The sequence below is a fragment of the Falco punctatus genome (assembly GCF_963210335.1).
Source record: "Falco punctatus genome assembly, chromosome: 4".
NCBI lineage: Eukaryota > Metazoa > Chordata > Aves > Falconiformes > Falconidae > Falco > Falco punctatus.
This window is the reverse complement of record NC_137583.1, coordinates 110150008-110174149: the sequence shown is the minus strand read 5'-3', so window position 1 is coordinate 110174149 and position 24142 is coordinate 110150008. Positions and strand designations below refer to the sequence as shown.

General features: G+C 42.2%; 1 protein-coding gene across 1 annotated transcript; it reads left to right on the top strand.

Moving 5' to 3' along the window:
* Window positions 1-1310: 1310 nt before the first annotated feature.
* SNX10 (sorting nexin 10) lies at window positions 1311-23942 on the top strand. Its single transcript, XM_080383201.1, has 6 exons — window positions 1311-3158; window positions 8908-8994; window positions 11512-11612; window positions 12249-12347; window positions 20477-20692; window positions 21147-23942. The coding sequence occupies exons 1-6, from the start codon at window positions 3135-3137 to the stop codon at window positions 21223-21225; spliced, it is 606 nt and encodes a 201-aa protein (XP_080239327.1). The 5' UTR covers window positions 1311-3134; the 3' UTR covers window positions 21226-23942.
* Window positions 23943-24142: the final 200 nt, after the last annotated feature.

The window sequence follows — 24142 nt, the reverse complement described above, 5'->3', positions numbered from 1 at the left end:
TAGTATTTATCTATTAGCTTTAAAAGCAGCACTACAGTTTGTCTGTTATCCCTAGGAAAAGCACTGCAGTACTTGGGTTGGGGGAGGTGGGGGTGTGTTTCTCCCCCCCCCCCCCGCCTTTTTTTTTTTTTTTTTTTTTTTTAAGGCTACAATAAGTGTGACAAGTCATCCTACGTAATCTTTTTGCTTTTGGGTGGTGGTTGTTCCCTGGTGGTTTTGTTCGTTACGCAATTAGTAAGATCAAAAATATGTGCTGCAAGGAGCTGGTGTTATATTAAGTATATGAAACTAATTTAAAAAAAGCACCTTCAGACTCATAATAGATCAGAAGCAGAATGACAACTTACTTAAAGCAATGGGTTTTTTTCCCCAGTCACAGCAGAAATTATTGTCTAAAAACTACAGATCTACCACTACCTTTTTTTGATTCTTTTTCCCAGCACTGGTTCATTTCAGTTGATTTTTTTTTTTTTTTTTTTTTTTTTTTTTTTAAACGAGTAAAAGGACCAGCAACCTTCTGTTTGCCTTCTGAAGCCTGCTTCTCTCTGTCACTGGTATTTTGGGTAGGGTTTTTCTAAAGATAAAAAGATACGTTCTTAAGCAGATAGTTGAACTGTAGCTTCTGCATGTGTTAAAAGTCCCAAAATACGTGTCTTGCTACCAGTGAGAATACTGCATTCAGTATGTTTGCAAGTGGCTGCAGCGTGGCTGGGGTGACCTCAGGTTTAATGCCGGTGGAAAAGGCAGCTTTGGGAGGCATTCATCCTCTTATTTTATTATTTCTTCAAATTACCTGATGAAAAAATTATGTATTTTAAATATTTTAGGAAGGGATTTGGTACTGAAATATTAACTTTAGGCATAAAATATTTAAAAATGTGATGGCTGTTTGGAGTTTCAACTGTTCGTTCTAACCTGCACCAGCACAGAACTTGGTCATTAGAAAAACAGGTGACAAAATGAAATGCGTTATTTCAGCCCTGTCATTCACTAACAGCGTCAGGAATGAGACATTTTGGGCTGGCTTACTCAAATTTCTTACTCAAATCAGTTAAGAGACAGGAGAGAAAGAGGCTGCAGAATCTGATAGAGTAAAGATGTATAACTGGAAACAAAAATGTTGAATTGCCATTTTTTTTAAAAAACACAACACATTCAATCAGAGCAGAAAGGGGGTGTGTGGGGGGGAGCCCAACCCAGAACTATATAGGTTTGCAACTGCACCCCATGGGGAGAGACTGCAGACAGAATCTTCATCTTAACAGCCTGAGCCCTGCGGGGGATTTAGTGGTGGGGGGGTTTTGGTGGTGTGGGCTTGCGCTCTTCTCTCCTGAGATGTAAAAACCATGTATCTCCACCGAAAGGAAAGCTCCTAACATACTTCCATATTAACGGCAGCTGTAGCTGATGAACCAAATTGTTGCCCCCGCCTTGCAGAGCTGCTTGGCACCGCTGAGCCTGTGCGGCACAAAGTGTCCAAGTGCTCTTCTACGCCTTCAGCCTGGAGCGTATATGCCAGTTAGGCATAAATACGTCGAGTAAAAAAAGAAAATTTATTGGGAGTGTGTTTTCAACATTCCTTTGTGCTTTTATCAGCACCATCCTAGCTGCAGAAGTGAAATGGTGGTTGTACCTTTATGGAGATGGGAACCATGCTGATGGCACCATGAGGATATCTGAAGTCCTGCATACAGGCATTTGTATTTGGAGACAGAATATCCTATTTTGATATAATTGATCCTGTAGAAATTTGGCAAAGAAGTGTTTGTTCTGAAATAATTTCCTGGTTAAAGAAATATACATGTGCTTATCTGTGTGCTCCGTTTTATGAAAATGGGTGGAATCGTGTCATGAAAGTTAGGTGTATTAGTAAGAGGCATTGGGCAGAAGTGGGGTGTCCAGGCTTGACCAAAATATATAGTTGTATAATAACAAGAGCAGCTCCAAGCTCTGTATTGTTGAACCTTTGCAAAGCACCTCCAAAAATACAGCCATGTGTCTTCCCTAGCCAGTTTTCCAGCTGGCTGACAACAGCTGCTACTGCCTAAGCAAGCCGTAAATTCACCTTTTCCAGGGGCAAGGTACCTGCCTTCAGGGATGTGTGGGAAGATCTCACTCAGCTGCTCCTGCTCGGTGGCACTCATCCTGACCACGGTGCCAGTGTAGGGAGCTGCACCCGCATCCCCTCTGTTTGGAGAGAAGAGGATGACTTTGAACAGCTGAGGAGGCACTAGGATGTTTTTGTAGCTGGGGGGTCAGTGTAGGCGTCAGCTGGCAGTGGCTAGTGGCACCCGGGAGAAGTAAAGGGGAAATGCAAATTGCAAATCCTTTTCCTGTGGCAGTTGATTTAGGCAGGTGGGGGGTGTGTAAGCGAGCAAGTGAATAAAGCTGCCTCCCTTCCGCTGTGCGGATACCTGTCCTGAGCAAACTGGGTGGGTTACAGGACTGCAGCGGTAGTTAAACATTTATTGCATTTCCAGTGAAAGAGTAGATTAAAAATACAAGTTAATGACTTTTTTTTTTATTTGGTCTAATTACGTACTTCCCTACACGAAGGGTTTAAACCCACAGACGCCATGAGATTTAGCCTGAGTTCTAGCAATCCTGCAGGATCCAAACAGATTGTCTCTGCTTATCTCCCTTTCAGAGAGGCAGCTGAGAGGCGCTTTTGATTCTGCTGACTCAGGTGTTTTAGCGTTTCTGAACCTCAGCCGCAGTCGTGCAGAGCCGTGCTTGGGTGCAAGGGGCCGGCAGCACGTGTGGGGTGCACTGGGGGTGCTGGCGGTGTGGGGGCTGTTGGCGGGGGGGGGCGAGGATGAGCCCTGGGGCGGCTCTTGGAGCAATGAAGAAAGACTTCCAGAGATGGATAGGCATCACTGGACTGTCATGTATGACAAATACCCATTGAAGGGGACTAAACCAGTGCTTCTGAAATGGGAATTTTTTTTAATGAATGAATTTTTAGGTATACGTAATGCAGACACATTTTTTGGTAAAGATGTTGTTGACCCTGGATCTTTCCACCATCTAATGTCTAGAAAAAGTGATAATGACCTTCAAGTAATTACTAAATGCTAATCTGATGTCTTTTTTTTTTTTTAGGTTGATTTTTATTTTAATACAAACCAGTGAAGATGACACCAAAACACGAAAAGCAAGTAAGTCACATATGAGCCCTAATAAAAAAGGATTCTAGTCTAGTTGTTGTGGATTGAATTTCATAAAGGGCTGCATGAACCAGGAAGGATGGGTTATGCTTTTCATGCTTTTAATTGCCAGGCTACAGAATATTCCGGAGTGATGCAGTACCAGTTCTTTCTGTTACAGTTTGGTAGAAGAGAGAATCAAATATTCATTGGATCAGAGAGGAGGAGAGTCATTGACTCTGTGCATAAGGGGCTCAGACACTGACACAGGAGGGAAGGACTTGGATTTTAGTCTTCTCTCCATCAGTCTTCAGGTATTTTTTGGGGGGCTAGGTCTGAGCTCTGATTACCAGATGCATGGACCGCAAGAATCACACGTGCACGCTTTCTTTCACTCGGTCCCAGTGACCACTAAAAGCTTCAACAAATTATTTTGTCTCAGCTGTTAGTCTCTTATCAGCCTTACTGCTCAGCACACAGGGAGTGAAAATGCCAACGCTTCCAGTGTGAAAAGCCCCATGTCCTTTGCAGTTGATCCTTATTACTAATAGGCAACCTGATGGGAACCTATTTTTCTTGGAAGCTTTGTGGAAAATGGCTCTCTGGGAGTTGTTGACTAATCAGATGTGTAACAGTGGCATCATGGAGCATGAGGTTATCACCTGATACAGTCCTGAGCACAGAGATTTGAATTAAAATGCAGCTGGAATGATTAATGCAAATAATCATCCAATGTGAGATTATTTTTATTCCTCTTGCATGTGGTAGATTTCCCCCCCCCCCCCCCCCCCCCGGTATTAAAAATAAATGTTTCCATGTCAGATTTCCTATTTTCCTAATAGGAAAATTTTAAGAAGAGGCTTCTCAGAAACATGATTTTTATGGTCAAATTTGATGTAGTAGAGCTTCTGGCTTATCCGTGTCTCTGAGCAACCCATTGCGTTGTGCAGAAAAAGACTTCTTGTGTTCGCTTCAGCTCCTTCGGTGGTGTAGTCTTCCTTTTGAGACAAATCCAAATGGGAATATTTCAGTTTTCAGTGCTTGTGTCTACATGACCTCGGTGCTGCCTGTTGCCTCTGCTGTCAGCACTCGTGCTTTTGCGTAGGACTGTAACCATGGGGAAGGGGACGTAAACCAGGCTTGGGGGTCACTTCAGCCATTCTGCATTTGTGTGACCCTAAGTACCTGGACTGCTCCAGGCCTTGAGGACAGGGCGGCGAAATGCCACCAGTGCCATGCCAAAACTGGCTGGTTTAGCGAGATATTAAAAGTTACATCTAGCCAGGAAAGCTGCTCTGCTGGTTCCTGCTTCTTAAGTAGGTATGGCTGCTTTTTGTAGTAGTTACGACTGCTTTGGGGGCAGATTTGAAGCTCTTCGTGAGGATGTTTGGCCCAGCATGGCTGCTGGGATCCATGTCAGAGCTATAGCACTGGTAGTTTAGATCGGAAGTGTTTTACTTATGATTTTAGCTGTTTCCAGGGAAAAGGAATAAATGGATGTAACGCTTCTTCCAGTAGCTTTCTGTTGAGCCTATATTGTTCCTGGTGCAATAAGCCTCCGTGACCAAGCTTGGACACTTTGAACTGTCAGCAGCAAGTTCTGATTTGGGGAGAATTGTTACACTTCAGCGTTACAGGACACATACCATTCTTGAATGCATGATAGATATGCACGTATTGTGCCCCTCAATTAAAAAGAAACAAAACAACTCATACCCCCCCCCCAAAAAAAAAATCCCAACAAAACACAACACAAAACCCCAACCAAACGAAAAACACCCCCCCCCCCCCCAAAAAAAAAAAAAAAAAAAAAAAAACAAAAACAACCCAGAAAGAATATATAATGTGGCATAATAACTAGATCTGCAGTTCTGGAAAAAAAACAAACCAAAACAAAACCCAAGCAGAACTAGGTGGGGGAAGGAGACACCTTGATAAGGATTGCAGCTGACGAAAGCAAAAAGTCCCTGCAGCCTCGGCTGTCCTGGGGCTTCGTGTCCCCGTCGTGTGGCTGGACTGCAGTGCGGTCTCCTGACAAAAGATGAAATTAGTCGTCTTGTGGGCTGCGGGAGGAAGACCTCAGCCTCGCCTCCCCTAGGTGAACCGTGTATTCTTGAAGACAGACGTGCCTATTGAGAGCATCCTAATTTTTGTGGCAGGTTGGGGAGGGAAGGGAGTATATAAAGCAGGGAAAGGCAAATATTATCCAAAAGTCCTGTAATCTGGTGACAGTTTGTGACCAGTGAATGCAAGATGGATCGAACATACAAGAGCAATGTCCCAGAGGAATATTCTGCCACCTATCTCTGCTTGGACAGTAACATAGCCTATATGTGAACATTAGCCTTTACAAGCCTACTTGTATAGGGACCGGGAGGCATAAGCACCTTTCGTGGCAGTGTATCTGCATCTATACTGGGCAGTTAAGGCTGCATTGATTAAATCAGTTTTGTTGTCCCAGTGGGGTCTTTTATCCTGGAGAAAGCTTAAAGGTCAAAAGAGAAGGGATAGCCTACACGTGGAATGCCACCGTTTCAGAGCAGCAGAAAATGTAACTGAAACCAGGATAAACACTTCCTGGATTCAAGATGTTTATAGGGGAAGTAACCATAAATCTTGAGAAAGGCTGTACATTTTTGGTTTTGTTTTGTAGTTGCTTAATGTCTATCTTGCTTCATTCTGAGCTCAGTGTTGGTATTCTTTGGTAAATAAAGCGGGGGGGGGGGAAGAGAAACACCCAGTCTTCTGCTGAAATCTCCTGGTGTTTCAAATCGGAGCCGACACTGACTGTGTGTGTGGGCTGAGGTGCTCTGCTGTGCTGCAGATCGTTTTTACTCCTGGCTCGGTGATGTAGTGCCTAGACACATGCCAGCCACAGCGTGTACAGCAGGTCTTCTTTCTTCTGCGGGTGCAGTCTGAAGGGTGCTTGACTTCACCAGTATTGAAACTTGCTGACTACTTAATTGGAAATTGAAAGTATACAGAGGGTTGGTTGTCGGTTGGTTTTTTTTTTTTTTTTTTGTGTGTGCAAATCATGTGGTCTGGAATGATTTGCAAGGTAACCTGTAGCTAACCCACAGCATATCCGATCTTCTAATCATAATACTTCGATATAATAGAGGTTGAAAGGAGCATTTTACTTCTAAGATTGTTTTGATCCTGTACAAGGGAGAGGCTTATAGACAGCTGCTTGGAAATAAAGTCGTTTGGGGAACCTGGACAAGAGGAAGGGCAGTGAGAAGCCAGTTTGGCGGATGACGGGAGGAAGGGGACTGAGGTCAGGTTGGGAGCAGGCTGCCTGCACTGGTGGCTACTGGGCAGCCGAGGGGAACAGGAGAGCAGGGTCCTGTCGGAGGCCTCCTGGCGTAACTCCTCTCCTTCCACTTGCAGGGCTGATGCCTGCAGCGCTCAGGGAAGAAAGTGTGTTTAGGAGAAGTGGCTGCAGCTCTGGGGAGGAGTGAGTCACGGGGAAATAGGAGGCTGGGGAAGACAAAAGCTTGGGAGAACATAAGACTATGGATATAAAAAGATGTTACTGCGGGTCCAAAAATACGCTGTGTCTATATATGTATGCTAGCTGTGACAGACGGTGAGGCCTGGCCTGTGGGGGGAAAAAACCAACCAGAAAATGGTTTCCTCTCTGTTGTTCAGCACATTGCTCGGGAGGGGGAATAACCTCCTCCTGTCTCCCACTAGCATCTTTGTAGAAGTAAAGGTGTGACCCTCAGCTGGCAGAAGTGGTTGCAGCTCGGTTCATTTGTTCCTCTTGTGCCGTGTTGGCATGGGGTTCAAAAGCTGCCGAGGAGGATCGGACCCCCAGTGCCCTTCAGCAAGGGAAGAAGCGGCAGAGGTGACGGGAGCCCTTCAAACAGCTTTCTGTGGCAAGGGGTTCGTCACACGTGCTGGGGGGGTACCCAGCAGCAATGCAGAAAAAAACCCTGTAACTAGAAGCTGGGCTAAGTGGGGTCAAACTGGGGGCTGTGTCCAGCATCAGGCCACAGGCTCCGCATCCGTGGGGTGGTACGGGCTGGAAATCGGAGCAGCAGATGATTTAATCCAGATGATGAACACCTCCCTGCCATGCACAGAGTGCAGGGACGGTTCAGGAAAAAACACATCTCTTTCCTTTCAAGGTTGTCCCTGTTCCCTTGTCAGCCCGCTGAAGGCTGCTGGTGGCACGCTGGTGTGCGGTGCCGGGGGAAGGCCTGACTAAGAGTAAAGGTTTTATTTCTGACATCTGTGGCTTGGGCATGGGGAGACATATTCTGAGAGCTTTCTAGTTCAAGATTTCTTGATTCGTGCAAAGACATACTAAAAAAGCGTGTTATTTACCAGAGACACTGTCGTTCCTCCCACAGCCGATTCACAGCACGATGCACAGTGCCTTTCTCTCAGGGGGAATGCATCTACAGCTTAAAATGATACACTTTTTTCTTTAACTGAGTCATTGTTTGAGTGGCTGGCTTAGCTCTTTGGGTGAATAGCTTATTTAAGCAGCTGAAGTAGGGCAGCCTGTTCATTTGCTCGGGAAATAGCCGGTAGGTAGGCACGCTTTCAACCTTTGTATTTTGAAGAAACCTTTTCCCACCTTCGTGTGAATGTACAAATTTAGCAGGCTTTTTGGTTTGGTGGTTTTTGGTTGTTTTTTTTTTTTTTTTTTTTTTTTTTTTTTTTAAATGCAGTACACATTTTCATGTGGTCATTAGTTGAAGACACTCAGAAGCATTTAATTCTCAACCTCTTTCAGTTCCTATTAGTGATGCCCAGTTACAGTAATGCCCACAGGCCTTTCTCACTCCTTTGGGATCCCTCTAAATTATTACATAAATGTAGGAACGACAAGGAAATTGTTGTAGAAGTTGTCACATCTAACCTAATACGGTATATCATCCCTCCAAAACTGGGGGTTATGCTCTGCAGTGCAGCTGTGCTGCTTCCCTGGGTCGGTTGATGGGCAAACTGGGACAGAAGTGCCCAGGTCCTGCATCCCCAGCTGTACTCCAGGGCTTGGGTTCCTGGTGTATCGGGAAGGATATGTGGCAGAGGGGGAGGATTCATCTCCTTCCACGCAGTATCTGGGACGTGGGGCTTGAGACCTTGGTTCTCTTAAGTCAGATCTGTGTCTCCAGGGTAATTAATAGTAGTCTGTCCTTTTCTGCTGGGCTGGAGCAAGTCATTTGGGGCATAGAAAAAAAGTGGTTCTTCAGCTCCTTGTGGAGATGCCAAGCTCTTACCTCAGCTCCCCAAAATCAATGGTATAAATACTTGATTTAAGAAAAAAAATTGATAAAATGACAAAAGTAAATTTAGTAGCAAATAAAAATATGTAAGTATTGGGTACATGGAGCAGGTTTGTAACACTTTCTTTGTGAACGTTGATGACAAGTGTGCAAAAAAAGCCTGAAATACCCACCTAGTTCTCTTAAATGTGTGACTTTCAACGGTAGGTTTTTTGTTTGTAGCTACTGAGATCACCAGTTCTCCCATGCATGAAACATGTTTGACTTTTCACAGTATTACTTAATCTGAAATAGTCCTTTTCAGCTAGCAATTTGGTAAGGAATTTCCCAAACATGTGGTGTAGCTCAGATGATTCATTGCTTTTTGCTTCTCCTTTTAGAGGGTTGCAAAACTCAATAAAACAGCAGTTCAGCTTTTAATCTGAGCACAGTAGTTTGTGGAACAGCAGAGCAATCAAGAGTCTTTCAAGCTGCCTCTGTCTTCCAAAATTAATTGCTTGATTTTTATTATGCACTTGCAGGAATTTGTAACTGTCTTGGTGCGAGACCCCAGGACACAGAAAGAAGATTCATGGCATTCTTACATAGACTATGAAATATTTATTCATGTAAGTATAAAAATATTGGCACAGATTCTTTGGGCTCTTATTGCTGCTTCTGTCCAAGCCAGGGTTCTCCTTGGGGTACTAATGGAATTTCTTGACACCACTTCTGGGAGGCTGGAGATGCAGTGGAACAGGTAAGGAGGGTTGGCCAGAGGCTGTGTAAGTCTGGCAGAGCTCGGAGTTGAACCTGGTGTCGTGTTGACATGTGCACTCCACAATGTCTTGCAACAGAGACTATTCTTAGCTTTACTTATCAGCTAGGAGACTGTCATAGTCAGTGATGTCTTACCCATTACAGAAAAATTTTGATGCTCAGGTAGTCATGGGAAACCAACTTTCTTCTCAAGTAATTATCTGCTTATTTGTACTTTAAATTCTTGGTTTGTTTTATTATTTGCTTTCTGCAGTGTGGTTTGGGTATGTCAAGTAACTACATTTGGGCTTGTGATTGTAGTCTACCATATATTAATGGGAATGCACTTAGAATTACAGCTCTGTTCAGATTTCTGTCTGTAATTCTAAGTCTGTCCTATGCATTATATTGATTTGTTGATTATTCTTCTTTGGTGGATGACATATGGAAAAAGTTTTCCAAGTCTAGATCCAGGGATTTAATTGCAATGAAAAAGTATTTTTGTGAAGTGTATCTGCCATCAGGTGAAGAATTTGAGAACACAGAGTTACACGGTTAACTGGGCACAAGGCTGAAAGCGTTTCCTTGCTGTGTGGGAGAGTTAAGCGTTCAGTGTAATGAGAGCAAGCAGTCAAATGATGGCTTATTGAATGTCCAGCGTGCCAAGAACTTCTCTCCTGTGTGGCAATCAGAGCTGTGAAACTTCTCACGTTTTGCAGTGCAATTTAAGTACTGGTCCCAAAGCAATTCTATTTTTGACTTCTGTTAAATAGAGTTTCTGTTCTTTTGTCGGGGCAGGTGCTGTATTACTGTTTCACAGGCATTGGTGCCTCTGGCTAGAAGTATATTACTGGCTATCTCTGTGACTGCTAAGTTGGGGTGATGTTATTTAGACCCAATGTGTTGCAGTTTAACCCCCGCCGGCAACTGAGCACCACACAACCACTTGCTCGCTGTTCCCCACTCCCGAGCAGGATGGGGAGGAAGAGAATCGGAAGGGTAAAAGTGAGAAAACTTGTGGGTTGAGATAAGAACAGTTTAATAATTTAAATAAATAAATGTAATTAAAATCAAAATAACAGAAATAAAAGCCAAGAAAAACAAGTGATGCAAATGGAAACAATTGCTCACCACTGACTGACTGATGCCCAGCCACTCTCTGAGCAGCGGCCCCCCAGCCAACATTCCCCCAGCTTTATATGCTGAGCAAGACGCCATATGGTATGGAATGTCCCTTTGGTCAGTTGGGGTCTGCTGTCCCAGCTGTGTCCCCTCCCAGCTTCTTGTGCACCCCCAGCCTGCTCACTGCTGGGGTGGGCTGAGGAGCAGAAAAGCCCTTGGCTCTGCGTAAGAACTGCTCAGCAGTAACTAAACATCCCTCTGTTACCAGCACTGTTTCCAGCACAAATCCAGGACATAGTCCCATACTGGCTACTGGGAAGAACATTAACACTACCCCAGCCAAACCCAGCATGCAGTGTTAATGTGATTCAGCACTGGGCATCTCTGAAGCTGATAAGCATCTGCTCAGCTTCCTACCAGCCAGAGACCAAGCCTCTAAGTCAGTCCTACCATCCAGGCTTCTCAATAGATTAAAAATCTTGGGTCTGCTAGGCTCTTGAACCAGCTGGGTTCCCCTTCTGCCCAGCTCCTAGAGCATCTGGCTTCTTAAACCGTGAGGTATCCCAGGTACTTGTCCCAGAAAGCTGCATCTTTGAGCCCTCTGCAACCTGCATCATGTGGCTGCCCGGGAGTCGGGGCTCCTGCCAGGTTGAGGGAGGTTGGACTGCAGGCAGATTTGTAACGGAGAACTGCCTGGTTAGGTGGAATTTCATCTAAGTGTATGCTCCACAGGACAATTTGGCAAAAATATTTTAATTTCCGTGAATTGTTTCTCTTCTGATGAATTAGCACTTTTCTAGTGGACTAATAGTGTTCTGTGGGAAAATTTCTAACTGCTGCTACTTGTGGAGAGCAGTCACATTGGTTTCTTTGATTTGATTTAAGTAGGTTTGCATGCTGGAAGAACTCTATGTAGCTAACTTTTCAGGATTGTACTAGTATCGTTAAACATGATTTTTCTCACTGCAAGGATTGGCATTATCTGCTGGAACTTTGCTCTGAGGTCTTTTTTCCCATTACTGCAAGTTGTACCGTAATTCAGGTCTTTTGCTTTTAAGAAGAAAAAGTGATGAAAAATATTTCCCTGAGAAGCAGTAAAAGCTGTCACCAGTCCTGCCTGAGGTGAAGCACAGTCCTTAACCTAAACTGAATTAATGTCAAGCTTTCCATTGGTGTCTCAGGGATTAGCATCTTGGATGTTTTTAATACCATGCCTGCACTTAAGCTGATTTACAAAGCAAAATGTTTTTTTTATTTCCTAACAGACAAACAGTATGTGCTTTACAAGGAAAACATCCTGTGTTAGACGACGCTTTCGAGAATTTGTTTGGCTTCGGCAGAGGCTTCAGAGCAACGCAGCACTTATGTGAGCAACTTCATATACGGCTATTTAATAATCTGTCAGTCATGGAAGAGGAGGATTGTTTCATCTTAACTATGAAAATTACAAAAATCAGAGCTGGAAAGTGCCCTGTGTTTCTTACTAGCACAATTTTATTCTGTACAAGGGATTTTCTCTGCTTTAAATCTGAAAGAATGTTGTTTGTACTGATAGCCTTTGTTTGGTGAGCCCCCCTCTAATTTGTAACAGATTTGATCTGTGTTTCCTTTGCTATGCACAGGCAGCAGAAATAGCAATCTAATGTAGGTGTGTGCCCTACATTATGTATGTACATTATTATTAAGTACATTATGTACAAATGTAGGTGTGTCTGTGCTTCTAGGATGGGCTTAAGTTTTGCAAGGACCGTGAGAGACCCAGCCAAACATGCATGCGAGCTTAACAACTGGACCAGAAAACTCAGATTAAATTATTTTTTTCTTTGAGGTGTGTGAAAAGCCTTCCAGTTTCACAATCTTGTGTTCCCAAATTCAATTTCGTGAGCTTCTGGAACATGACCTGCGATTTTTCACGTGCTCGGGGTTGGCATTTGCTTATTGCATTTCTCTCCACTGTTTCAGATTAGGTTTTAACTCTGTATTTGCTTTTTCTTTTATAAAGACAGCTACCTGAACTGCCATCTAAAACTCCCTTTTTCAATATGAACAATCCTCACCACGTGGACCACCGCCGGCAGGGTCTGCAAGAATTCCTGGAAAAGTAAGTACAGCCCATCCTAGAGATGTTGGCATTTTTATGATGTCATCAATTGCTGGTTTAAAATAGCTCATCCCTGGTACTTGAGAGCCACCATGTGGTCATCTGTACGCTTACACATTCGGTTTTATTTTATTTGCACAGTCGTATTTCATACATGTGACTTCAGCTCTATTGATTACAAGGAAACCTCAGCCGGGGCTTTTCCGTTGTGTTTAACTGCACTGGTTATAGATAATCGTTTATGCATATCTCTCACTTTCCAATTGTGTACTAAGGCTGGGAGGCCTTTCACCGTGCTGTCTCTTTCAGCTTTCAAGAATGAGCAAGATACGCTCATACAAAGAAATGGTCTCAGTCTTTATCTTCATGAAAAAAATCAGTGTCTCTGTAGGCTAAACTCCTGGGAAAATTCTGTAGTGAGATCTCCTAACACAGATATCTCCTATAATGCCAGTTCCTTTGTTTACCACTCCCACTCACGTAAATAAGCTCTAGCAGCTGTGACCATTCCCAGTACAGCTGTGATCTGTATAAAATCATTCCTCAGACTTAGCTAGAGCCTGACCTGTGTTACAAGGGAGTGCTGCGTGAGCTTCAGTACTGCATCCCTCCGGCCCACAGCTGTAACCACATCACCTTCTGCAGTGACGGAGACCTTGTTGGTATAATTTTCTGCTTCTCTGCCATTCTTGTAGTACCCTGGCACTGCGGGTGTGAGAGCAGGCTGCTCACAGCTGCTGGGGCAGGAACTGTGCCTACGTTTGCAGGCTGCCTTTAGCTCCTACTTGGGGTAAGGGCATGGTAAAACACTACGAGTAGAGACTATGCATCATCATCTTTCAGTATCAATGTTTCCATTAATCAGAACTCCATAAGCAAAGGGCAAAAGCAAATCAGTTAAGTAGGCTTTAAGCCTTGCGGTCAGTGGGTGGAAGAAATACTAGACTCGCTGTTTTTCCAGTCATTGTATTATAGCTATAAGCCTCCCTAACAGACAACAAATCATTGGTCCTGAGGTGTATTTGTTAAGCTTAACAGCTTGAAGACAGGGTGAGCTAACTGCTGCAGGAATAATATTCTGTATACGGTTATATAGGATCTGTGGCCAAAAGGATAGCCAATAAATACTGGTTGAAGGCATGTGAGACAGGGAAGGGAAAGCAGGAAAAGATCAGAGGGTTTTTTCCATGTCTCAGAGAGGAAGGACAGTGAAATAGAGCGACTGTGCTTCTAGAGGCAGTAATATTAATGGTCATATGAAGGGTGTGATAGTTCAGGTCCCTGGATCTGAGCAGTTCTAGCTTAGCTGTGTGCCTGATGCAGTAGTGCATTTCCAAAATCACTTTCACTTCAAAATGGCGAAGAGGCCGGTCTGGTAACAAGGTACAGTTTTTCAGCATGAAAAATATTTACAACCACAGTTTGTGCTTCAGAAGGCGAAGGAGGGAGGTCGCTTCTTTTAAAACACATCCACACTCCAGTTTTTGGGAAGTCTGTAGTTTAAATGGGTACTGATGGCATGTGGGGCGTTTTACTTTGATGCCGTTAGTCCAGCGGTTACCTGTTGTGATTTAAATGTTTGAACTTGGATGGTGTTTAGAAAGGTGTCAGCTTGCTGTCAGCCCTGGGGAACAGCTGGGAGGAATTTTCAGGGAGAGAATTGTGCTGTGCTGAGTTGGCTTGGCAGTACGTGCTGTATCATTGCCCTCTGCTGGCTGGCACCTCTGCGCTGCTGCTGCTGCTTTGTACTGGCTCAGACTGCCATGGTGCTTCCCCCCACCTTTTTTTTGAGTCTGAATCGAAGGTTATGATTTCTTCCTCTGAAATTGGATTTGTGGGGCTCTTTAACAAGTGTGTGCGTGTGTGTATATATATAAAAAAAAATATGTATGTACACCCCCTTGAATTTAGTAAAGTCCTAGGTCTAGGTGCTGCGTGTTCTGGAGCGCAGCAGTGCTAGGGCAAGCGGGACCTTCCTGGTATATTAGAAGCGGGGTGGGAAGGGGCCCAGCAAGGACCCGCATCGGGCGCTGTAACCCAGAACTGCAAAGCTGAGTGCTCCATTTGCCCCTGCAGCAGCGGCAGTCGCCGCGCACACGCTCACAGCCCCGCTGGTGTTTCTTTGTGGCAGTGGGAAGCAACGGGATTCGAGCCTAGATGGGCTTGTCAAGGGATGGGTTCGCAGGCAACACCTTTCAAATGCCTGCATGTGATGCAGGGACCTTAGCTCCTTGCTGCACCCCGTGTCTTGTGAGGTTATCGGGACCCAGGGTATCTCTGAAACAGAGCTCAGACCCTTCGCAGTCCCTGCTCGTGCCCTGTGCCCACTGCTGTGTGAGCAGCTTGCTGGAGTGTCTGCCTGGGCAGGAGCCACGTGCCCGAGGAGTACGGAGCGAGCAGCTGGAGGCTCTCCAGTGCTCAGCTTCTGGCCCCGGGAGCATCCCCACGCTGTCTATATGCGGATGGCCATGAAGTTCTGTCCTCCTCCTTCACGTGTCGCTCCGGAAGGAGTCAGCACGTGGCAAGGTGTGTGCTTACACAGAGCCTTGGTGAAGCCCCTCTGCGCTGAGCCCAGTAGTGACAGAATGAGGCCAGCAGCTGGAAAGCTATAGCAAAGCGCTGGAGTTTGGTGGAATCTGGAAATGGGTGTCCCATTTTGCTTTGGCTTTGCGGCACAAACGCAGGGCGAGACCTGCTTGTCTTATAGGTTATTATCTCTGAGTGATGAAGAGCTGTAAAGCTCACTTCTTGTCTGGGCATAATTTAATATTTCAAGAGGCCATTTGCATTAACGGAAGTCAGCTAGTCCCTTTTCAATTATGAATTACTTAGTAAGAATAAGGAAAATCATGTGTTTTGTCCTGGTAAGTATCCTCATCCTTTGAGGATGTCTGTAAATTCACACGAAAAGCTTTATTCTTAAATTAGAGGTCTAAATTAAAACCACTATCTTATAATATTAGGTTCTGTAAGATCATCGCTTTCATCATTGTTTCATCCCTTTGTAGGTGCATGGGTTTAATTTCAGGATTTAGACTACCTTCACAGAGATCATTTGAGTTTGCTTATGAGAAAACTAACAAAACCATTTTAAATGAGGTTGGGTTAAATTTTAATTGAATACAGCTGGGTCCCCCAGAATTTTGTGGTTTAGGAAAAAGGATGGTTTTCAAACAGGCGGTTTATGATGGGGTGGAAGGTATACTAGGGGTTCTGAGAAATGCAACACTTAGATGCACAGGAGATGAAGGGCAGGCGGCGTTGCTGGTCCGGCTCGCTGTGTGTTGGGCGCTCTCAGCACTGGAGTGAGCGAGCCACCCTCAACTCGGCTGCCTAAGGCAGAGCTGTTCTCTGGAGGTGGCTGAGGGTTTGCCCTCCTCCTCACACCTCCTTACCGTCCCCACCACCGTCCCACAAGCAGGAGCTGGCGCGGGCTCAGAGGACCCTCCCAGAGGTGTCTCCACCAGGTGTTCTCTCAGGGATGTGGAAACTGGGAGACTGGCTCCAAAAGGGATGGATGCCAGCTTGCTGGGGCTCAGTTGGAAGCATTGGTGACGGTGGGGCAGGTGGGATCTCCTTAGGTAAGTAGTGGTTGCCTCTTTCCAGTGGAGCCTTGCTAATATTTCCTATCCGGCGAGCAAAGCGAGCAATGCCGAGCAGGCGTGTGTCGCTTAATCCTTTCCTACGTGTACACATTATCGGATGCCCAGCAGTTGCTTCGCAGTTGCTTGCTGTCAGGAACGCTTCCCCCTTCTAAAAAATGAAGGAGGAAAGAGAGTTGGCTTTTTGTAAGAGGCAGCTGGGGGCTTTGTTTGCTGGGGGCTGGGGCTGAGGGCTGGCTGCTCAACAGAGGGCACCACAGCACCGGCTGTCACCGCCGCCTCCCAGCTCCTGGCTTTTTCCCTTGCTCTCCTGATAGGATGTAAATGGGCAGAGTAAATTTGTCGAAAACAAAATCGGAGTGTTAACCTTCCACACGCATGCAAGCATGCATCTGTCATTGTATTAGGTTACAGTAGATACAGGAAATCTTTAGTTAGGATTAAGTTGTACTGTTCAGCCATATGTTGTTCTCCTCCAGCACAACAGTGTATAATATACCTAATAAAATCATGTTGAAGAAAACCAGATTTTGGACCTTGTCCAAATAAGACAAAACACATGTTTTGTCTTTTGCAAATGTTCTTGCTATAACACGGGAAGGAGAAATACTCCTCATATAGTATCCAGCTTTTCCTCAAAAACGGCATTATTTCCTCTGGTTGTGAAGTGACATATTTTTTTCGGCCCTGCTTCTTTAAAGGTCCATAGATCACAAGCATTTACTGAAAGCTTACAAATAAAGATTCACATGGCTGTGAATAAAAAATGATTTTATTATCTCTAATTCAAATGTAGAGCCTTATCCTGCAGCCCCCTTAATCACGTAAGCAGTCATTATGCATGTGAGCAATCTGGCGGAGAGGAGTGAGATCTCTGACAAGTAATGACCACTGATGGAATCAAGACTTGCAGGGTTTAGCCTTTCATTCTTATTCCAGGCGTGCATAGAAAGTCTGTTGTTCTCTTAAGTACGCTCAGTCACTTTATAGGAATTATCACTGTGAGCTGTGACTCTTCCATTAGCGCGGCAGCAGCGAGAACTGATTTACATCGCTGTAACCCCAGCTTTGCACTGGCGCTGGCTGCAATAAAACTGCTGGAGGAGCACTGGGAGTGCTACTGGTTGTGTTGAAACTGCGCACGCGTTCAGCCTCTGCGAAGACATCAGTATATTAATATTACGACGCCCCGCCTTTCCTCTTGCCTTTTTAATTTGTTAGGTGGTGGTTTGTAATTTTGGTATTGTTTTTTTTTAGAGTCCTTGGAGCCAAATATATTTTTTAGATATACAGCCCTTCACATGGTGAGTCCCCAGGACAGCAAAAGCCCTGGAGGGTGACTGCTGTACCAGCACTTAATACCAGTAGTACCATCTGGTGACAAATGTAACGGTTATTTCCTTGAAGGGGTATTTTGAACAGGAAAACATAACGCTCACAGATAGCACAGAATTTATTTTTCATTTTGATTGCTTGAAGAACGCAATTAAAAAGCAATCTAACCTGTTGGTTCAGAGGGGGCGGGAAAAGCAGAAGTTATTTTTTAATTAACAGAAAGAAGAAATGCTTCAAGGGTATGACTGGGTGAAAGGTGATCATATATTTACTTTCAGGATGGTTTTAAATGGTTTGCAAAAATGCAGAGTGTTTGGTCCCTTCCCCCCCCCCCTTGTGAACATAGATATCCATACTATATATACACATCTGTGTGTATGTATGTGTGCTTAGCTTTATGAACATCTTTCCATTTTTTCGCCTTGGTTTCTCTGCGCTCCTTTTGCCTCCAGATGGCACTATGAAGCAGAAAAGAAAATTACTGTGAAATAATGAGTCCAATGTAAAGTAAAATTGGAAATTGAATTATAGCTGCAGAGAAAGGACAGTAGCCTTGAGGTCCTGATCAGTCTGTACTCTTATCACTTTTGTTTGCTGTTCCATGTGTTAGGTTACTGCCGAGTTAATAACAGTGCTTTAGCAGTTCAAGGCTGAGCAGAATTGTACTGGACACGAAATAAAGCTAAAATGAATTTGTGTCCAATATCATTGACATTAGTGCTCATTACTTCTCTGGTGTAATGCCTCAAACCATCTAAAATCAATTTTAAAGATTACCCATTATTTTATAAAGAAAATAAAATACATTTCAAACAGCAACAGAGCTGTAAGTGTAGCATAATCTCATGAAGAGTTAGTTACTTGTGTTTTTGCTGGTTGGCAGGAAACTTTTGAAGGTACAGCGAGAGGAAAATCTGTGAAACTAAATGCCATACACAGAATTTAATGTCTTGGCTTTTTGCTGGGTTACTTGGTATTAGACACGCAAATGTTAGAATTGCAGAAATGTGCGTCCCCTCATTGTGCTCGTAAGCCTGCGAAAAACAGTAACTCCAGTTACTCTACTGTAAACTCCAGCATGTTATTTTATTTTTTTTCTTAGGGGTGGGTGGCTGCTGGTTTTTGTTTGGTTTGGGTTTTTTTGTTTTTTTTTTTTTTTTTTGTGGTTAAGAGGAAGAAAATAGGAAGGAGAATATTTACTCCCACGGTTACATAAACTATAAACGTGGATTTATTGTATGGAATGATACTTTTTCTTTACTTTTGTTGCAATGTTTGCCTTTGTTTGGAATGTATGTTTATCAAGAGTCAAGGCTGAAGTCCTCTTTTAGTGGCTGCTGAATGATGGCTTTTCAAACTGTATTCATGAAGCTGTTGCTGTCAAGGTGTGTAGACCTGTAAATTCTGTGTTTTAAATCATTTTTACACAGCACTTGCTGGCTTCTTTTAGACTATGAAGTTTTTCTGTATATTAATACACTGTGGGCATTGATTTTTTTATTTTTTTTTTACAGATGTCTATTTGCTGTGTTTGTTTTATGGTAAAATTGTGAGAATTTAGATTGGATTAAAAAGGCTTTCTCTGGGTATGAAAGTGTGCTCATTTTGAACTTCAGCAAAGTCTGGTCCAAGACTGAATTTCAATGCACCTGGTAGATCACTGGGGTCATTGCAGACATTTCCTCATTGGAAGGTGTCAAAGTTTGAGTTATTTGGTTGAGTCTGTGTGTGTGTGTTTACGTAGGCAAATGAAATGTGCATGTACACAAATATCCCACGCTTTCAGTTAGGTATCTCTTATTACTTATTTTGATTGGAGAGATTTTTATAGGCTTAGATGAAGCTGGAAATCCTTTTGTGTATTTATTAAAGGTTATTGTAATGTTGGCTGCTTTAGAGAACAGTTTTCTGAATGTATCTGTGTTTTAAAACGTTACAGTCCAAACACACCATTAATTTTAATTGAGAGAAGGAACCAATCAGTTATGCCTTTCATTTTAGTCAGAGTACCAATAGAATGCAGTATTTCTATCTGCTTTTGGTAGTTATTATAATAACGTCATCTCTTGTTTCCTATTGCATAGCAATTATTTTTTTTGGTAATGAATGTAATCCAAATGGGAAGAAAGAGATAAATATTTACTCTTAATAGTTTTGATTTGTTTAAAGATACTTGAATAATTTTCGGTGGAGCAGTACTGTTTGGCATGGTCATAGGCTCTGATGACTTTATTACATGAGTAAAATTGCATGTACATATTGAAAAGTGTGTGCCCTGTTGTTCTAGGATTTGTGTATTAAAGAATTCCTTCTATAGAGAAATGTTGCAGCAAAGTTCCTTCCCCCCCCCCCCCAAATAGTCACGATCTTCAATTCTCAGTCCTTGTAAAAGTATCTGTACAACTTTCTGTGTTACTGGAATGTATTGTATTATGTTTACTCTCACTTGAGGTAGGTAAATACTATGTGCTAAATTTACTCGAACTCTTAATTTATAATACGTGTAAACCAAATTTTAAAATGGACTTTTGAAAAGAATGGCTGGAATGAACTTGTACTTAAGACTCCCTGAAAACTGTTTGCAAGTAAATTTAAATCAGCGTTCAGTATTAGCATTTTCATTCTAGCTTAAATGTACACATATTTGTGAAAGTGTAAATGATCTTGGCTGGTGTTGGCTCTGTCATTTACAGGTATTTCAAAGTCCTGACACTGCGTGTGTATGAAGTCCTCTGTGTCTGTACACACTTCTTTCCCCACCAAAGAAACTGGTGACATGTAACGTCTAGAAAAGCTTAGCTATTAAAAAAACCTCCCCAAAACAGAGCTCTCAAATGGAGACCAAATTTTCAAAAGAGTATATGCCTCTAACTGCCTAAAAATCATTAATTGATCCATGTGGTAATAACAGATGGTTAAATTGAAGAAATGTCCTTGAAGTTATTCTAATAGCAGATGTGCCTAACTATTAGCTTCGTGGTTTTACTTGCCTGAAATTCCAAATAATGTAATAAGAAAGTAACACACACCTAATCATTTTAATATGTTCATTACCTTCTGTTACTGATTTGGGATTCATCTGAAAACTTAAAAAGCAGGACATGATTTAGAATTTGTTCTGGTAGAAGACTTTACATAGATGCACATGCGGACGTAGATTCTAAAAACATTTGTCCTTTTTTCTTCTTCCAGGGTCCTACAAGACGCATTATTGCTCTCAGACAGTAGGCTTCACCTCTTCTTACAGACTCAGCTGAGCCCAGAAGATATGGAGGCTTGTGTGTCGGGACAGACCAAGTACTCCGTGGCTGATGCGATTCATAAGTTTGCCTCTTTGAACAGACGTTTTCCTGTAGAAGATGAAGAGAGAAAAAAAGGAGAAAACGATGCAGACTCTGATTCAGAGAGGTGATTTCTGTATATCCTTACTTTCTGAGATTATATATACATACATACACACGCGCATGCTTCACTTTTTTTGTTGATGTAATACTAAGATAATGAAAAAATTAATTGACTGAGATTTTATTGAGCTGTGACAGCTCATCATAGAAGTCTTCACACACACCTCCACACTGAATTAATGAATGCAGTAGAAATTCAATTATCTGCATTCTGATTATGTGAATTTCATTTAGTCAGACTTGAATTATTCGCGTTTAAATTATCTTGCTAAAAAAATATCCAACTGCACTCCAAATGGCTAATTAAAAGTCCAAATTTCCTGTCTCTCTTTGTGACTGGAGATAATTAAAGTTCTCCTCTGTTACTCAGGCTTTGAGTGTGTTGTGAAAACCAATTTCCTCCTTTTATTTTTTTTTATTTCCCCCCCCCCCCCCCCCCCCTCTCCCCTTTTCTGCAGTTCATCCTCCGGGCTCGGACCTAGTGGTGACAGTATTTCATGTGGATGTAAAGCAAGGCCAGCTTCTGAAGAATCATGAAAAATCATTCCTGTGTTGTGATCTTAAGGACAGCACAGAGCAGTTTCTGCCCCGTTTACTGGTTACGTTTACCATGTAAACGTGGCTGGCTGGTAAAGCGTACCTAAAAGACGCGTTGTCAATATGACCATATGTCCTTACAAAATTTTCAAAACAGACCTTGATGCTATTGCTTTGTTGATTTATTATGTATGTTGAGTCAGATCTATGTGCTACCTATTACATTTCATTTTGGGGGACTATTAAAATCTCAGTATTGGGTAAGTCATGCTCTGCTGACATACGTGGCAGTTAAAATATTTTCCCCTAGTGAGTGCATGTCTCACTAAAATAAAGATAACTTAATTCCTCAGCTTAAAAGTTGGTGTATCATATCGAATATATTCAAAGCGTCTTTTTGCAATTTGCATCAGAGAAGTTTCATCTGTAGAAGTCATTTGACATTGGTGATGAAATTACATACCCCACAAGGTATTCACTTTTTAAAGTAGCTCAGCAACATCAGCAAAACAACACTTGTACAAACTATATGCTGCTGACAATTTGAGATATAAATATATCTTCCCCTGGTCTTTCTGTAGGGTTTATGGAAAGCTTGGTTTTATCATGCATAAGAACCGAAGGCCAAAATTCTTGAGCATGGTGGCTCAGAATGTAGAAATATTAATAAAAATGACATCACTTCTAGGCTCGCTGGAGATTCTCAGTTCCCAGGGAATTACGGATCCTCATTCCCAGTGACAATCCTGGATGCAGTCCATTGAAACCAGTGGCCGAATTTTGCATCAACCTTGGTAGGGCCAGGATTTCCCCCAGCGCGTTTAACTTGAGGCATCGATGTTTGGAGATGCCGGGAGAGATCTTTTAGTTTAGCAGCTGGAACAGGGAGTCTCTCCCTCTCTGAAATGAGAGTCACGTAGCTCTAACGCTGTACGGACGTGGACCTCTTCACTCTTCGGGAGTAACAGGAGCTGCTAGTTGCATTGTGGCCGGAGTTAACGCCTTGGAATAGCTTCGTTCACAAACAAAAGGCAGGCTTGAACACAACTTCATAACCACCACCACTTATTTTGATTAAACGTCCGTTTTGCTCTTCATTGTTAACAGCAGCTGCGTAGTGTCTTGTCCCAGATTCTGTCAAAGGAATATATTTCACTGGGGTGTTGTATTTATATTTGACATTTAACTGCTATTAAAAAGAGCTAGGGGGTCTGATCACCCTAGCAAAGCTCCCATTAACTTCAGTGCTGTAGTTACAGATCTAGAAATGTGTATATATATTTTTTTATTATTTTTTTTTTTACAAATTCTGTGGATACTTGCAAAGAAGGAGCATTTTAAACCCATGAATTACGGAAACAATAGATTATTAAATGTCCAGTTAATAAAGGGTAGCATTGTGGGCATGCTTTTTTAAGACATCCAGCTGGGAATCTGTATAATTTTAAAAACATGTTTTATTAACCCAATAATAACATCTCTTAGGTAACTAATTTAAGCCACTGTATTTAGTTGATGGGTAGCGCTTTTGTAAGATAAATATCCTTGTTTCTTTTTGCTTGGTCTTACTGAATTGCACAAATGTATCTATTCACTTTCTCAGCTTGTGTGTGAGTCAGCAACACTATTTTAATGTAAAAGTAGTAACAATTAAAGCAACAAATAATCACTAAAAATAGGTTAAAAAATAGCTGTTATTGCCAGGCAGAGATTTTGATTACTTGACACTTTTTTTTATCCCACACTAAAATGGCACATTACAAGAAAATATGGTTTAACACATTTATTTAAAAGATGGGGAAAATATAACCCCAAAAACTGGAATAATGCCTGACAAAGATATTAATGTTTTTATTTAATGCAATGCCAGGGTAGTGGCGTTTTATTTTGTTTTAAAATATTGAGCTAAACTGTTGAAGCACTTTACAATTCTGGCCTACTAACACCTCCTCAATATCTGACAAAAATTACAGAAATACAAGGCTGGGAGAGTCTTTGTGGCTATTTTTTATTTTCTAATTCTGGAGCATATCTGTTGCCAGTGAGTGTTTTCCAAATGAAGATGTTTCAGAAATACTTGTTTTCTAATCGTTCTATTTTGTTCTGTTATTTACTTTGTCACCCTGTCCAAAAATTCTAAGACTAATACAGCAGAACTTTCTTCCCAGTTTTGACAGAAATTTGTAATTCGTTTAAATATTTTTGATTGTTGTTTGTGTAGCTAGTGTTACTGGAATTTTTCTTACTAAAAGGGAAGGAAGATATATTTCGTGCTTTCTGGTATGTCTTTTGCATCAGCTGTATGTAACTGCACTTAAATGCTTTAAGACATTTTGTCTGATTTGGAACATTAAATGTTGCTGTTGCAAATTTAAATGTAAAAAAAATTATTTTTGATGTCTTTTGTGACTTCAATGATTTGGTGATTTTTTTTTTTATACACTATGTCATATGTTTTGATCAGTTGATCACTGGTATTTTGAGTCTCATTTTTTTGTTTTGAATAATGCTGGTATTTCCAGCTTTTTTTTTAACAGGCTAATATCTAGTTTATGATATCTAATTATTACTGCTAATTTAGATCTAATTGCAGTAATTCTGCACTGAAAAGCTTTGCTTTATCTTTTGCTTAAACTTTATATTCTCATTTTTACGATGATTTCTTAAAAGCTTTTAAGTCATTAAATAAAACAAGTTACAACTGTCTTGTGTTTAAATCTGCCACTAACGTTTCCTTTATTTCAATATCAGTATCCTAATCACTTCATGACTTACCATGTGTAATTGCTCTTTAACTATTTTTGTAGAGATGGAGAGTGTGCGTGTGCATACACACACATGCTCTTGTGTTTGGGGTTGTGGTTGATTTTGTAGAAAATCTAAAAAAGTGGGGAAAAAAAATCCAGTAAGATAAGAA